General features: G+C 38.7%; 2 protein-coding genes across 3 annotated transcripts in view; both read right to left on the bottom strand.

Annotated features, from left to right (window-relative positions):
- LOC116309268 (class I histocompatibility antigen, F10 alpha chain-like) overlaps positions 1-16,861 on the bottom strand; it is a 263,890-nt gene that overhangs the window by 10,682 nt on the left and 236,347 nt on the right. The gene's annotated exons all lie outside the window — the stretch shown is intronic.
- The window catches only part of LOC120432707 (class I histocompatibility antigen, F10 alpha chain-like), a 181,761-nt gene that overhangs the window by 29,136 nt on the left and 135,764 nt on the right, over positions 1-16,861 (bottom strand). The window contains exon 1 of one of the 2 annotated variants that reach the window (XM_039605489.1): positions 15,488-15,557. The exons of the other annotated variant lie outside the window; for it this stretch is intronic. Coding sequence (XP_039461423.1) covers positions 15,488-15,548 — 61 coding nt within the window. The 5' untranslated portion in view covers positions 15,549-15,557. Of the gene's footprint in view, positions 1-15,487; positions 15,558-16,861 lie in introns of those variants that run through there. 2 annotated transcript variants of the gene reach the window in all.

The raw sequence follows: 16,861 nt of genomic DNA, 5'->3' as shown, positions 1-16,861 counted from the left end.
TTGCTGAATACGGGACAGACTTGACTGGGGAAAGAAAGGGAGAAAGAAAGAGGAAAGAAAAACAGCGGGGAAGAGGGACGGGGAAAAAGGGCAAAAACAAAACCAACAGAATAAGCAGACAAAAAATACATATATCGATCACCTGGATCACCTGTTGAGAAAGAAAGAAGAAAGCAAGCAGAAGAAAACGAGAGTAATAAACAACATCACAATGATCTATGGAATATGACAGTAAATACTAAATATTAAACATTATTGTGCAGCACGTAAGATCGACAGCGCACAGTGTGCTTTGAGGTAAGAGCCAAAAAGGGTGTAGTTTGTGTGTGATCACCTGTGTGTACACCTGTGAGCATGAACGCTTTGTGTTTTTTTTTTTTTTTTTTTTTATAAAGGTTCCTTCATGTAATGATCTGCTAGAGGGTGTGGGGGGCCACTGCCCCGTCCTCCAGGGCATGAAGCAGGTATGGAGGAGATCAAAACTCCAGACGTCCAGAGGCCCCCAGAACACAAGAGATCAAGGAAGACCAACCGAGGGGCAGCTGCGTCACTATCCCAGAAAGAGCTGAGGAGAGTCCCAGATGAGGGGTCACTCAGCAGCCGCGGAGCAGAAGCCAGGGGGGGTTGCAGTGACGTGCCCGTGAGCTCCGCCGGCAGCCAGCTGTGCCTGAGTGACCGAGCTCCGGGCCGAGAGGCCGAGGGCACCCCGCCTCCGAAGTGGCCCGAGCGAGCCCCAGGCTCCAGGCCCCGATAAGCAGCCGCCAAGGAGTGAGCCGGTGTGTACCTGGGCGCCCACCCCGGACACAGAAACCACCAACGCACCCGATGTCTGAGGGCGTCCGCCACCGGCAGGGGAAGTGGTGGGGAGATAGACCTCCAAACCTTGGAGGGCCTGAGATGTCCCCAGAGAGGTGGCGTCTGATACCCAACCTGACATATAGACACAGACATACAGGCACACACAGATACAAACATCCATTCCCACCCTCATGCTCTCATAGGCAATTACTCCACACTCAACCAACGTGGAGACAGACATAAAGAGACGCTGTACACACAATCACTCTCCCCAAGCGTACTCTAAGAACCGGGTCTAGGTACCCTTGCCCCTGGAGGGGGAAACTGCACCCAGACCCAGGTGGTGTTACCCTTTTTCCTGCGGTGGGAGAAGCAGACCGCCCGACTCCGCAGCAGCAGGGAGGCCCCACATTCCAGACCCAGTCGGACGGCCAACTCCTCCTCCTAGCCCCCCGCTCCAGCAGGCCGCAGAGAACGGGGTGTGTGAAGACTCAAACCTCCCTCCACCCGCTCATATGTAGTGTTGATGCATGTGTGTTCTAAGGTGCATTTAAAACCCAGGAGGGCATGGAGCTACCTGCCAGAGCAGCAGGTAAGCGCATAGCCCCTCCTGCTAGCCCTCAATGTCTCACGTGTATTTAAAATTGAGAGGTGGGCAACGACACCAGGGGTGAGGTGTACACCCTGATGGTAATTTGGATTCTGTGTGGCGTGCCCACCCCAAGGTCCTATATGTATGTGTAATGAGAGTGTGAGCAATGTGAATGTCTAAGTTGTGGGATAAAATTGAGGCAGAGGCAGCCAGAAGGGGACAGAGGGGGGGATGCCTCCCTGCACCCTGGTGACACACCCCTACCCCAAGGCCCTGCATGTGTGGGTGATTGTGGTGGAGCGGGAAGAGGGAGGCAGCTGGAGATGGGGAGGGAAGGAAGGAGGGGCAGTAACCCTCCCTGGGGCCAGCTCCCCACTGACCCCAGTAGGCACCCCCATACTCCGCAACCCGCCAGGGAAGGGGGCCCAGGCCCATCCGGACCGGGCCCCAGTGCGGCAGCGCTGCCCGGCCCCACAGAGCCCGGGACAGTCCACCCGACCCCACCACAGAGAAAACTGCACCCACCCCATCATCCACTCATCTTCCAGACTACACAAGACAATAGACGCCCAGGCTGAGATCTTCCTCCACCTCTCCTGTATCTCCCCTCCTGCAGAGAGAGTTCCTGAAGAGAGGAGAGCTCCTGCAAGATGTGACAACCTCCCCACCAGTTGAAGAGCCCCCAGGTGGCTCGATGCACCGCGGCACCCTGCGCCAGGGCCGGGCCCCCATACACCCACCCGCCCACAACCCCGACAACTCACCAACCAGGACCCAGCCCCTGAGCCCCGGCCAGGGCCCCAGTCCAGAGACAGAGCGCCCCCAGAACCTCACGCCCGTCCCGGACCCACCCAGGGACAGCCAGGCTACCAGGTCAGTAACCCACGTCCGTCAGCACAGACCCTCCCCTAGCCCTGCTGCACGCAGCCACAAGGAAACCGTCACTCCTCGTTTTGCTCTCTGGTTTTCCCGGGTCGCCTTTCATTATTATAATGTGTCCTTTCTGCTAGTGCTGAGTCTGCATCTGGATCCTTTTGTGCACGTGTGCCGCGGCACATGACAATTCTGGTATAACCATTAGTTTATCTGTCCAATGATTTATTTATTTTATTTTCTACATTTCTGTGCACACTGTTTTAGATGTTTTCTGGGAAAGTCTTCCTTTTCTTGAGTAAAACTAGTGTTTTGTACCTTGTTGTAAACCTTCTGTATTTACATTAGTTAATTACATTAATGGTTCTCTTGACTGCAGACCACGACAATGATCTACCTAACTCATCAAGTGTTATTGGCTTGGTTAGATGTTTTGAGGTTATTGCATTCATACACTTTAGTTGTCTTCTGTGGTCTTTCAGGCCTTTTGATGTTGACGAGCTGGTCAGTGCATTCATTCTTTTAATAACGCACCAGATTGTTGATTTGGCCACTTTACATTGTTGCTCTCTCTGAAATGTTTATCTGGGTTTCTCTCCATAACTTGCACTAAAATCAATTTGGGCTTTATCTTAAAAAAATTACAGCTATTTTACTCATACTTATATAAAAGCTATTCAAAATAATAATAGTTGGACTTTTCATTACACTGCAGACCAGCACCTACCAGGAACACACCTGACAACAATCTGCTGGCAATGCTAAATTTGTATGATTGTACACAGACCAGTAAAATCTAAGAACAGCTTCAGCTGTTCTACAGGCAGTTATAACATAAAGCTTCATTCATGCTTTCCTCATGGCATAGTCACATAAAGCTAACACTTCTTTTGAGAATATTTTCAAGCCAAACGCTGGACAGTCACATCAGCAGGTGGAGTTTTTCCTACTTACAGGAGGATCATTGCTGCTTGGATTATATCCTGTGTTGTTGCAGCATCTGCTCTTCATGTTTCTTGCTGGGGTTAATTTTTCTCATCTCACTTTTTCTCATCCTTGAATTATTTTGTGTTTTCTTCAACAATTTGAAAATATTGCTCGCAGGTGGTTTCTTAGCCATATGGCATACACATGAAGTATTCTATATATTGTTTAGAATAAGTAGCCAGTATATTAAGGATGCAAGCTGATCAAACTAACATGCAGTAGAACAGTAGGCCCATATATTTTAAATTCCCTCGTTCAAGACCATGACGACTTAAAATCACAGCTCTATGTAAAGATTTGACTTAATTTTGTGAAAAACGAACAACACAAAAACAGTAACATACCATCTGTACATCAGCACAATAATTTGCTGTAGGCAAAGGGCAAGACTTACTGTTTGCCACCCAAAGCATTTTTGCTTGCAGCATATCTGTCAAAAATGTCCATCAGGATTATTTTTAAATGGATTGCTTTTTCTGGTAACTCACATTTACAATCACAGACAAAAGACAAACAAATTATTAAATTTGTGTGATTTTCCAGTTTGAAAGCACAGAGGTACAGTGGTCAGCACTGTTGACTGTGAGGTTCCTTGTTCAAATCACCTGATTTAATTATGGTTTTTCCTTGGTTCAGTGTTTTTTTTTTTTTTTTTTTTTTTTCTTTGTACAGTCTAAAGAAGTTAGATTGTGGTTCGTAATTGGACATGATGTGGTTGTGAACATATAGTTGTCTGTGCTGCAACGTGTCTAGTTCCATGGCTGCAAAACAAGCTTGCATCATCATTCCTCCACCACCATGTTGACAATTGATATGCTGTGTTTATTTATTTGTTCCTCAACATGGTGCTGTGCATTAAGGCCAGCCAGCTTCGTTTTGGAATAAGGTGCTGTGGACTGATGAAACTAAAATTGAGTTATTTAGACATAACAAGAGGCGGTATGCATGGTGGAAACAGAACACAGCATCCCAAGAGAAACACTTGCTACCCACAGTAAAATGTGGTGGTGGTTCCATCATGCTGTGGGGCTGTGTGGCCAGTGCAGGGACTGGGAATCTTGTTAAAGTTGAGGGTCGCATGGATTCCAGTCAGTATCAGCAGATTCTTGAGAACAATGTTCAAGAATCAGTCACAAAGTTGAAGTTTGGCCAGGGCTGGATATTTCAACAAGACAACGACCCGAAACACTGCTCAAAGTCTACTAAGGCATTCATGCAGAGGAACAAGTACAACGTTCTAGAACGGCCATCTCAGTCCTCAGACCTGAATATTATTGAAAATCTGTGGTGTGAGTTAAAGAGAGCTGTCCATGCTGGGAAACTATCAAACCTGACTGAACTGGAGATATTTTGTAGAATCCAGACTCTCATTGGAAGCTATAGGAAGCATTTAGAGGCTGTTATTTCTGCAAAAGGAGGATCTACTAAATATTGATGTAATATTTCTGTTGGGGTGCCCAAATTTATGCACCTGCCTAATTTAGTTTAAGTAACTATTGCACACTTTGTGTAAATCCTATAAACTTCTTTTCACTTCTCAAATATCATTACAGGGAGTGCAGAATTATTAGGCAAATTAGTATTTTGTCCACATCATCCTCTAAATTCATGTTGTCTTACTCCAAGCTGTATAGGCTCGAAAGCCTACTACCAATAAAGCATATTAGGTGATGTGCATCTCTGTAATGAGAAGGGGTGTGGTCTAATGACATCAACACCCTATATCAGGTGTGCATAATTATTAGGCAACTTCCTTTCCTTTGGCAAAATGGGTCAAAAGAAGGACTTGACAGGCTCAGAAAAGTCAAAAATAGTGAGATATCTTGCAGAGGGATGCAGCAGTCTTAAAATTGCAAAGCTTCTGAAGCGTGATCATCGAACAATCAAGCGTTTCATTCAAAATAGTCAACAGGGTCGCAAGAAGCGTGTGGAAAACCAAGGCGCAAAATAACTGCCCATGAACTGAGAAAAGTCAAGCGTGCAGCTGCCAAGATGCCACCCTCCACCAGTTTGGCCATATTTCAGAGCTGCAACATCACTGGAGTGCCCAAAAGCACAAGGTGTGCAATACTCAGAGACATGGCCAAGGTAAGAAAGGCTGAAAGACGACCACCACTGAACAAGACACACAAGCTGAAACGTCAAGACTGGGCCAAGAAATATCTCAAGACTGATTTTTCTAAGGTTTTATGGACTGATGAAATGAGAGTGAGTCTTGATGGGCCAGATGGATGGGCCCGTGGCTGGATTGGTAAAGGGCAGAGAGCTCCAGTCCGACTCAGACGCCAGCAAGGTGGAGGTGGGGTACTGGTTTGGGGCTGGTATCATCAAAGATGAGCTTGTGGGGCCTTTTCGGGTTGAGGATGGAGTCAAGCTCAACTCCCAGTCCTACTGCCAGTTTCTGGAAGACACCTTCTTCAAGCAGTGGTACAGGAAGAAGTCTGCATCCTTCAAGAAAAACATGATTTTTTCATGCAGGACAATGCTCCATCACACGCGTCCAAGTACTCCACAGCGTGGCTGGCAAGAAAGGGTATAAAAGAAGAAAAACTAATGACATGGCCTCCTTGTTCACCTGATCTGAACCCCATTGAGAACCTGTGGTCCATCATCAAATGTGAGATTTACAAGGAGGGAAAACAGTACACCTCTCTGAACAGTGTGTGGAGGCTGTGGTTGCTGCTGCACGCAATGTTGATGGTGAACAGATCAAAACACTGACAGGATCCATGGATGGCAGGCTTTTGAGTGTCCTTGCAAAGAAAGGTGGCTATATTGGTCGCTGATTTGTTTTTGTTTTGTTTTCAATGTCAGAAATGTATATTTGTGAATGTGGAGATGTTATATTGGTTTCACTGGTAAAATAAATAATTGAAATGGGTATATATTTGTTTTTGTTAAGTTGCCTAATAATTATGCACAGTAATAGTCACCTGCACACACAGATATCCCCCTAAAATAGCTAAAACTAAAAACAACTAAAAATTACTTCCAAAAACATTCAGCTTTGATATTAATGAGTTTTTGGGTTCATTGAGAACATGGTTGTTGTTCAATAATCAAATTATTCCTCAAAAATACAACTTGCCTAATAATTCTGCACTCCCTGTATGTTTGTCTGCTGTATGATATATTTAACTGGAATTGCTGATCCAAACAATCAATGGTTTATGAAGAAAAATCATGGAAATTATCAGGGGTGCCCAAACCTTTGCATACCACTGTACTAACAGCTAATATCACATCTTTACCACAGATAAACTTAGACAGCAAAATCAGGGATTTACATGTATTGTTTGTTTGATTTTTTATTAATCCCAGTTTAACTCCATCTGAGAAATACACTGGGATGAGATGGAGTTAAACCAAGAAGCGAGCTCTATATGTAGTACTAAAGCAGACACAGATTTTGCTTTTTTTTAATAGTGACCTCAGGCTGAAAAATCCTATCCAATCAGAACTGACCCGAGTGGTTTTACAGAGAGTTTTGTCAGTAAGCACTGACACATTATTACACTTCCTGACATTCTGGATGAAAAGTGTTTGAATTAAGTCATGTGAGATGAGAAATGAGACCTCAGAATATAAAGTACATTTTAATTTTGTAAATTTTTACAGTTTATTTTCCTTAAATATTAAAATATTGTTCCAGGCAAGGTCATCATCTTTGGATACTTCAACATTTATGCATAATGTAGATTTATCTACAGAAATTTTTTTTCTTAAATAATTTTAAAAAGTTTCTTTCAGAGTACAAATAAATAAATTTGATTATAATAAATGTTTTAATTTCTAATACAGCTGCTTTTTTTGTTGCAAAAGATTTTGTTAGCCAGAATTAGTAAGAGTTTACAGAGCCTAAAAATAAGAGTAAAAATGTAAATAAAAATGCAAATAATGAATGCGATCACAGCGATGGCAGCAAGAACAACCAAAGCAGCAACAACAACAGGGATGATCAGGGAGATGAAATTTCCTGTGGATCACAGAACAAACAAAAGGTGAGAACAAAAAGTTTCCAATCAGATAACAATCATGTACAATAGCTTTGTTTATGGTCACTACATATTTGTCTCACTAATTTTTGTTTTCATTCCAACAATAAAAGTTCTGCCATTAAATTTAATTTCAATACATTGCCAATAAATTTGAACGTAGCAATGTTTCAAAATATACATTTTCCCCCATTTACTATTTAATCTTCTAAAACTGTCCATTAGTCAGATAATCAGTGGCCACACATGAACATGTTTTATATTCATCAATGTTCAGCAAGGAAAAAATGTGGTGGAAAAACACAACTTGATCTAAACTGATTTAGGCCTTAAAATTATTCTGACAGAAGCCGACAGAAAGAATATCAAAGATACTCGCAAATTTAATTAAACAGTGAAAAGACAGCAAAGTGGACAATAATTTAAATCAGAGCACTCAAAACTTTAAATGTTAATATTTATTAAGAAATTAAAAAATCAGTATCAGTATGAAAAATTTAATAAATCTGTATACAACGGGGGAGGAATTCAACTTTTCATCAAACTCAAATAAAACCACATGAACTGCACCATTTTTACAGTAAACTAAATGCATGTTTCCTACCTTCATCACTTTTACCCTTGTTGGTCTTGATCACTGTTTTGTCCAGTTTGGTGACGATGTCCTCGTTCACACCAGAGAGCTGAAACACACATCTGTATCTGTGCCAGTCTTCAGGATGGACTGATGAGACATCCAGGTCAACACTCATCTGGAAGGTCCCGTCATTGTTGGTGAGAATCTCTCCTTTGTTCACACCCTCATGAAGCTCCACTCCATCTTTTTTCCAGACCATCTCGGCTCTGTTAGGATAGAAACCTGTAGCGTGGCAGGTGACTGGAGAGGAGGAAGACTTCTGGAGGAGAGACACTGAGGGAAGAACTGGAGAGATATTAAAATTATCATAAGGAGTGAGAAGGATTAGAAATGAGTATATCAGAGCTAAAACTGTGGAAGATGATCTGCTATGACGACCAGGAGCAACTTTAAAAGATTATTATTATTATTATTATTATTAAAACCATACCAATTTCTTTTGATGTGATGTAGTTTATTAAATTAAATTAAATTTAAAAAATGTGTCAAAATGCCACGCTAAGTGCAATTATATTAACCCTTTCACACGTAGGGGTCACTACAGTGGACAACTATTCAAAGGCTGTTTACTTGTATTTGTGTCAGTGTTGATGGTAAACTTGCACATAAACCACTACATTGGACACTGATGAGTCACTCCATGCCTTGCAGGGTTATAGTTGTTATAGTTGTTACATATATTGTTATACTGTTATAAAATATATTTAAAAAATATATTTTTGTTATGTTATAGTTTTTACACAGTGTATATAAATTATTCATTTGTCAAATTCATAAGTCAAAATGTTTGTTGTACAACTAAGTGGACATGTAAAATACTCTTTGAAAATGAAAAGTATATGTTTAAAAAGAAGTTCAAAATCTTTTTTTCATGCCTTAAGATGAATAAAAATACTCAAGAAAAAAAAGCCCTGATTGAGGTTTTCATAATTCATGCATGAAAAGGTTAATTTAATATCATATTAAGTAATAAACTGAGACATATAACTTTTGGTTAACAATCTAATTCTGGTCATAGATTTTACCTGTTTTCATCAGAGAGCTCCTCCCATAGGTCACATACTTCTTCAGCCACTCAGGACACTCCTGGGTGAGGTAATTCTTTTTCTGAGCAGTCAGAGCCCTGTTATGGTCCCACTTGTTTTTGGTGCTGGCAGCCTGTTGTTTTTTACTGACCCATGTCCCTGTCTTCAGGTCAAAGCTTATGAAGTCCTCTCCATCATAACCAAACTGCTCATATCCATTCACTTCACCTGTTTCTTCATCCCATTCACAGCCGTACATCCGCTGGAAAATGTGAACACCTGACAGAAACACAGAGACAAAGACTGCAGTGAACCAGAGAGAGGCTGCACTAAAGTCTTATACTGACACAGAGACGTGATCAACATATAGAGGATCTGCATTTATGGCTGCTTTTGTCTCAGTGGAAGATTTTTAAACCCAATCATCATTAACAATGTAGATTTTAGAAAAAGAGAGTGGAAAAAACAGAATTCATTTTCTCCCGTTAGCACATCTACGTCCTGCCTGCAGAGATATCACTGCACAGTTTATCTCTGCTGTTGTAGGTGGAGCAACTTCCTGTGAGCTGCAGGATCAGACAAACACACTAAGCTGGAGTCCTGAGCAGCCGACACAGATCCTGATTCTAGATTTACTTTCCATCCTCTGAAACTCTGCAGCCGTCATCAGTCCAACAAAATCCTTCCTGTGAGAAACTAAACACCAGACTCTCCTGAGGTTTTTCAAGATGTGTCTCTGTTTAATATGATCATGTGATGTTAATCTAATCTGGAGTTCTACTTACAGTATTTCAGGCTCCAGCAAATGTTGCATAGTCATCATTGATGATTATGCAAGAAATAATTTTTGATAAATCAGTTAATTTCTTGTGCTGTGACCTGACAAAAAGGTGAAAAAGGTTCCTCTAAGATTTTACAACCACGTTGTCATTTTTATTACATTTACTAAGAGCAGAGGACTGAAACAATAATTCAGACCTTGAATTCGACTCCATGCTGGGACACTTTTGGTGTTTTTCAGCGCTGTGACCAGATCAGATTTTGCACTAAAAATATTAAAACATTCACGTTAATGATATTATTGGATGTGTAGTACAGAGATCTGTGAGCGTCTTTGAGTAGGAACCTGAGCGCCACTGATGCTGTGATGAGAGCAGACAGTCTACAGGTGAGAGCGACACGAGGAGTCATTCCTGCTTTTATAACATCGCTGCTCTCAAAGCCACAAGAAATGCCTCGGTGCATCATCACAGGTATTTTCTTTATATGAACATGTGGAGTTACACACCATCTAGGTTCAAATTCCACACTTTTCCAGCCCGTTTGGTTAATAAATTATATTAAAATTGCTAATCAATAAATCAGGACGCCGTGAATGTCCATGAAAATCTTGCAAAAACACCTCCTTATAGGCGGCAACAAAGTGAATGTGGGATGAGCTGGTGTTGTCTGCACTCCTTTGATTGGAGTGTAGATTAAGTGGAGGAGAAACATGGGGAGGCCCTGCATGAGTCAAGAAAACGCTCACAGCTGTCACTGATAGAGGTGGGCGGATCGATCCAAATATCGATAGTATTGATACCAACACTAGTATTGGTTACGGATCAATACTAGCATGACTGGATTGATACTTTGCTTTTATCCTTCAAGTTCAGTATGTAGCTGCTGAACTGTGTTAATTATTTCTGTAGTGGGGATTCCCTTTGTCCAACCAAACATCCTACAGCTTAAAATTCACAAGCCACTGCTGCACTGTGGTAATGTTTTGTATGCAGGCAAAAGAAGTCCAATTATCAAACTCGAAAGTTGCATTTTATTGTTTATTTTTCCAGTTTGGCAAGCAATAACAAAGATCCACCTTTGTTCCTACCCGCTGCTTCTCCTGCTCTGGTAAAAAACCATAGGCTCACCCCAGTGCATTCTGGTCCTATACCAGTCCCTTTATTCATATATATATATATATGTATATATATATATATATATATATATATATATATATATATATGTATATATATATATATATATATATATATATATATATATATATATATATATATATATATATATATATATATATATATATATATATATATATATATATATATATATATATATATATATATATATATATATATATATATATATATATATATATATATATATATATACATATACATAAAAGACCTTACAGTTCTTCCTGGCTGACTTAACAAGATAAACAACAAAACAAAGCAAATATTAACCTACAAATAAACTTGTAAACAACCCAAAAATATAAACAAACCAACAACAAACCCCAACAAATTTCAGAATAACAAAAATAAAGAATAAATAGCTCCAACAATTTCTTTGGAAAAATAAACCTCAAACATGCACTATGAAAAATGTCCAAACCTTTTTGTGTGCTTTAGAGACAGAATTTACATCACAGGTCTCCAAAAAACTGAGTTTCAAAAAGCATGAAAAGCTGAAAAGTGTGTTTTGTTGTTTCAACTAATTATTGTGGAAAGTAACAATCACAGTGATATAGTGGTCATGGCACACTACTCTCCCCCAATTAGCTGCCTGAATAACTTAAAATCATTGGAGCTGATATCGACAATACTGCGCCTGTATTTACTTGGTTGAAAGTGTGAATGTTGAATGTTTTTGTTGAAATGTCCAGGCAAGTATATACATGTTAAATGACAAGATATACGTGTTCAAATAGCGTCAATTAACTCACAACTATATGATAATTCTTCATAACTAAACAATAAGAACAAGTAGTCTGATGTCCTGTGATCATTATGAAGTTATAATTTGAAATACAATAACACGTTAAGTTTTTGTACAAAGTATCGGATCAGTATTGTTGATACCGCCCTGAATATTACTTCGGGAAAGGAAATAAGTGGTATCGCACATCACTGAGCGCCGGAAAAAGCAAGCTCAGTGACCCGCCCAGAACGCTGTTATTTTCCGCCGCTCGTAAATGTTGCGTAGATGAGTGACCAAAGCTGTGTTTAATGACCAAAACAACCCGTGGGTTTTTTCACCGCTCATAGGGAGGCTTTCTGAAAGGGTTCTTGCTGAAATTTACGGCGTCCTGATTTAACGACACCACCTTAATAATCAACCTTCAACCAGTTTATGGGAAAAGTGAGACATTTTAACACTTTACTTTCCTTGATTATATTTTCAGATTGTTGTTTATTAGTAAACAAAACAAAACAAAAAAAACATTAAATTTTAAATCTGGGACCAAAAATATTAAACATAGACTGAAACTCATATTTACTGTCTTATTTTTAAATAGGACAAAAATCAGTGTAAAATTTAGAGAAACTGTTAACTGTTAAACGTCTGTCTGTTAGTTTGTGTTTCTTATTTTTGGTCTATCTACTTCTCACCAAACTGTTGTACTATTGAAGTAAAACTAAAAGTTAAATATTTATTTATTTTCCACAGAGTAGCTTTAAGTTTGTCACCGATTTATTTATGGAACCTCTGCTAATGAAAGATAATCCTGAAAACATTTCCTCATGAAAACGGGCTGAATGTCTGTTTCATTTTCACAATGGTTGATGCATTTAGTTAAATTCATTCATAAAGAGGCCGTGGACAGTGAACGGGTCATTGAGCTGTCTCTACTTTCAGCCTGTTACAAAGTCAACCCTGTTTGATTCTACTTTTTGTATTAAATATAACATCATTATTATTATTATTATTATTATTATTATTATGTGTTTAATGGAATCTGGAAAACTGCTGTCAAAACTGTGACATCACAGCACATTTAACATCTCAGCTAGATGATAAATTATTTCATCCTAAGATGCTGTTGATGGTGTCTGACATATTTTCTTTTCTATAATTTATTACAATATGTGATTATTTGTGAGGGACGTCTGAACTGAGACACGGAGCGACTTCCTGTGAGCTACAGGAAGAGACAAACACATTAAGATGGATCCTGAGCAGCAGACTCAGATCCTGATCCTGGGTTTAAGTTTCCATCCTCTGAAACTCTGCAGCCTCTTATCGTTCTAAAAGAAAATCTTATAACTGCGGGAAAACTACACACCAGACTATCCTGAGGTCTTTCTAGAAGCTTCCACTGAAGGAGAGTTTCAGTCCAGGATTGTTTTTATTAAAAGTCAAATATTAGTTCACAATAATTTTAAAACAAACACACCTCAGACTGATTATTTAGATCCTGCTGATTTTCTGGAGATTATTTTCTGAATAATCGATTATTAAGAAATTGTAGCAAAAACAACCATCAAGGTTTCAGAGGCAAAAAATCCTAAATATAAACAGAAAACTTCAAATATCATGAATTTATCTTTATTATTTGATTATTTTGATCAACTAAACAGTTAAATTATACCAGTTCATACAAACATGATCATTAAAGCTGTTTGAATTAAATTAAAGTTTCCTAGACTGTAGTTTTACATTTATTACGAATTATTATGTTAATAATTTTAATCTGTAATCTGAATGAAACATTTAATATGTAAATGGTAAATGGTAAATGGCCTGTATTTGCATAGCGCTTTTACTAGCCCCGTGTGCAAACCTGTTTACTACTGTAAACAAAACACACTGAAAACATTAACAGCAAATATCAGTAAAAAATGAAACATGAACAAACCTCCAGTTTGTTTGAAGGCCTGCTCTAAAATCTCAATGTTGGCTTTGAAAGACTCCTGGGCATCCATCCTTTTCTCAGTCTGACTCTCCCAGTACTGCTGATCTGTGTTCTTGGCAATCCAGTCCTGTTTGGGCACAGCTTTCTCCATGTTGCTGTCATAATAATCAATCTGAACATCATCAACCATCCCAACAACCACAAACTCTGGGAAGTTTGGGACTTGAGAGGATCCAGTAAGGAAATACTTCAGCGAGTGGGTCACTGTAAGAAACAGTTAATGTTGTGAGATCTCAGGAACACGGACTAATAAATTATTTTATTTTTTAAATAACACAATAACAAAAACTACAGCACATTAAGGACATCCTATAATAATCCTGCTGTCCCTTCAATAAACACAAAATAGATTTATGAATAGATATTCAGTGGTTAATGTTTCTGATCCTCTTTTCTTCAAAACTTAAAATTCTAGTTTGAACCTGATTATTCACAGAAAGTTTTAAAACTGGTGTTTATCCTTCAGTTTGGTTTAATTCAGTTTTCATGATTGATGGTTTGAACTCATTATAGGTTTTAATTTAACTATATTTTTATTTTGTTTTCATTGTTAAACAAAATACATATTATTTTTAATCTGTTTTGCTTTTGTTACGCAGCGTGACTTCTGAAGTGAGTTGTTCTCTTTTGCATTTCAATTTTTGATATTTCAAATTATATGAATTGATTGAAGCATATCGATGCTTCTTCTTTGTTTATATTATTTTTATAGATTTTTTTAAGCTTAAAATTGTTACAGAAAGTTTTACTTCCAATATCTGATCGATAATATTATCAATAAAACCAAAGCTAATGTTAGGTAACTATTATTTGGGGATTGTTAGCAATTGTTATTTTATCTTTTATTCTGTAATCAGGTTTTCAGTTGAGTTTTCAGTTGTCAAAAGTCAACAATATTTGTTAGTTTAAAACTCTTCTCTTTAGCGCTCCCTGGTATTTCTTACCTGCAGCTTCTTATTGATCATACAGCAGTGATAACAACATTAGCTCATGCTGGTATGTGTAGTGTACTCGCACTTTACAAACTATCTGATATTATTAAGTAATAATGATTTAATTTGTATCTCAATTCAGTTCAATTGAATTCTATTTTATTTTATTTATACACCTCACAACAAAAGTCACCTCATTGCGCTGTTAATTAAGCAATAACACCAGAAAAACAGTGAACTTCATATCCGGGTGTAACTACTCGTTAGTTACGATATGTGTGCGCATGTTTGTCAAACAGAAAATATTCACAAGCATAACACTGGTGAATAATACTGAAGACAATACAAAGCAGGAGTCTTTTAACTTTTAATAGACTACATCAAATGACATGTGGCTCTTCATATACTGAACAAATAATTTTTAAATAATAGTAAAATAAAAATAATATTTATAAAGATATTTAAATGAACTTTAGTTAACTTTAATAAGCAGCTGTTGTGTGAAAATGTTTTAAACCCTCATGAAAATTAAAATGGTACTTGGTTTTTTAAATAGACGTTTTAATTATTGTCACCAGATTATCATCAGACCTCCTCACTGATGTTTTATTTGTTGGACTGTTTGGAAACACAGCAGAGTCAACGCTTAAAAATGCGTCACGAACGGTTTAAACCTGGAAATCATCAAATAGTTTGGGACATAAGTCGCCTTGTTTTAATTTTTGCCTTCATCTAAACTTTAATGTTTATTATTAGGTATTGAAGAGAAAAACAGACGATTTAATTACCTGTATAATATAATCGATCGTTTATAAACACTGACATTATCTACTAGGATCCATTACAACTAAATGTTTAGCGTATTTCTGGGGAGCAAACAGTCCGTCCATTTGTCTTTCAAATTACATAAATCTGACATATAAAAAGACAAAAATATAACAGTCAAACTGACCTGCCGCTGCCCCCTGTATTCCCAGGAGAAGAACGAAGATGAAGGCCTTCATTGTGACCATAAACACCCAAACCTTTACCGCGGTCAAGTGAGCCGTCATTTGTGAGCTGCGGTCAAGCCAGCCGCTTCTTATCCGCCGCATAAATTTCCTTGCGCTTTTACACCAGTCTTTACGGTAGCGCCTTTTCGCTTTATATCCCGATTGAAAGCCTAGACCCGCGCACACGTGCACGTGCGCGAACAGAAAATTGCACACAAATTGCAATGGAACAGCCAAATACAGCCATCGTGACAGTCTGGTTGTATATTCAAAAATTAATTAAAAATCATTCTTAACAGTTGATGCCAAGCTTTCAACACAATCCTCCTCTGGAACACCTACTTTACCTCTGTGCCAAGTTTCAGCCAGATTTACTGTAAAATTCCTCAGAAATTAAAGGAAACTTGTATTCAATGCAATATAGTCAATACACTACAATTATGTAAATGTCAAAAATTCATTAAAAATCATCCTTAGTAGTTGAGGTCCAACTTTCAACACATTCCTTCTCTGGGACACCTACTGTACCTCTGGGGAGGTTTCATCTCAATCCGCTGCATCAATAATTGTTTAATATTGATGGATCAAAAGTGCTGCTGAGAGAGACATGACAGGGACTCTAAAGAGACAGCATATTTCAGCCATATTTGCTTGTCTTCACTGACTCGCTTTGAAATCCAGATTTTAATTTTGGAATATTAGGTGTACTTGTGGTTCCTATAGAATTTTAAGGTTGAACGGGAATCAGAGTCTTCATCTCTCAGGCTTCTCTTCTGTGGATGCAGCTCACAATATTAATTCAAAAGACAAACACCCGTCTCTGGTTTTGAGATTAGCAATAAAACCTTCAGTTTTGACAAATAATACAGTTAGAATGGATCAGGTGACCCTGAATCTTCCCTTATTTGTGCTGCAATAAGCCTAGGCTCTTGCGGGCTTCCCATGGTGTATGAATCTTTTCCTTCTTTGCTCGTTCTGTGTTTATACACCTCTCTGTATTTAATCATTAGTTAGTATGTATCTCTTGCTCTCTTGCACAGTGTATATGTTGTCCTGTCTCCTTTTCATCAACCTCAGCCAGTCACAGTAGATGGCTGTCTCTCTTTTAGCCTGTTTCTGCCAGATGTTTCTATCTCTTCAAATGGAGTTTTTCTTTCCCACTCTCACTAAATGTTAGCTCATATGGGTTAATTAAATTGTTGGGGTTTTCTTGGTATTACTGTTGTGTTTTTAGCCAGCAACATAAAGTGTCTTTAGGTGACTGCTGTTGTGATTTGGTGCTAGATACATAACATTTAACTGCTAACACTGGAATTAATTAAATTGTATAAATT

This window comes from Oreochromis aureus, linkage group 22 (assembly GCF_013358895.1).
Source record: "Oreochromis aureus strain Israel breed Guangdong linkage group 22, ZZ_aureus, whole genome shotgun sequence".
Taxonomy (NCBI): Eukaryota; Metazoa; Chordata; class Actinopteri; order Cichliformes; family Cichlidae; genus Oreochromis; species Oreochromis aureus.
Note: the sequence above shows the minus strand (reverse complement) of the source record. Positions and strands in the feature narration are given on the sequence as shown.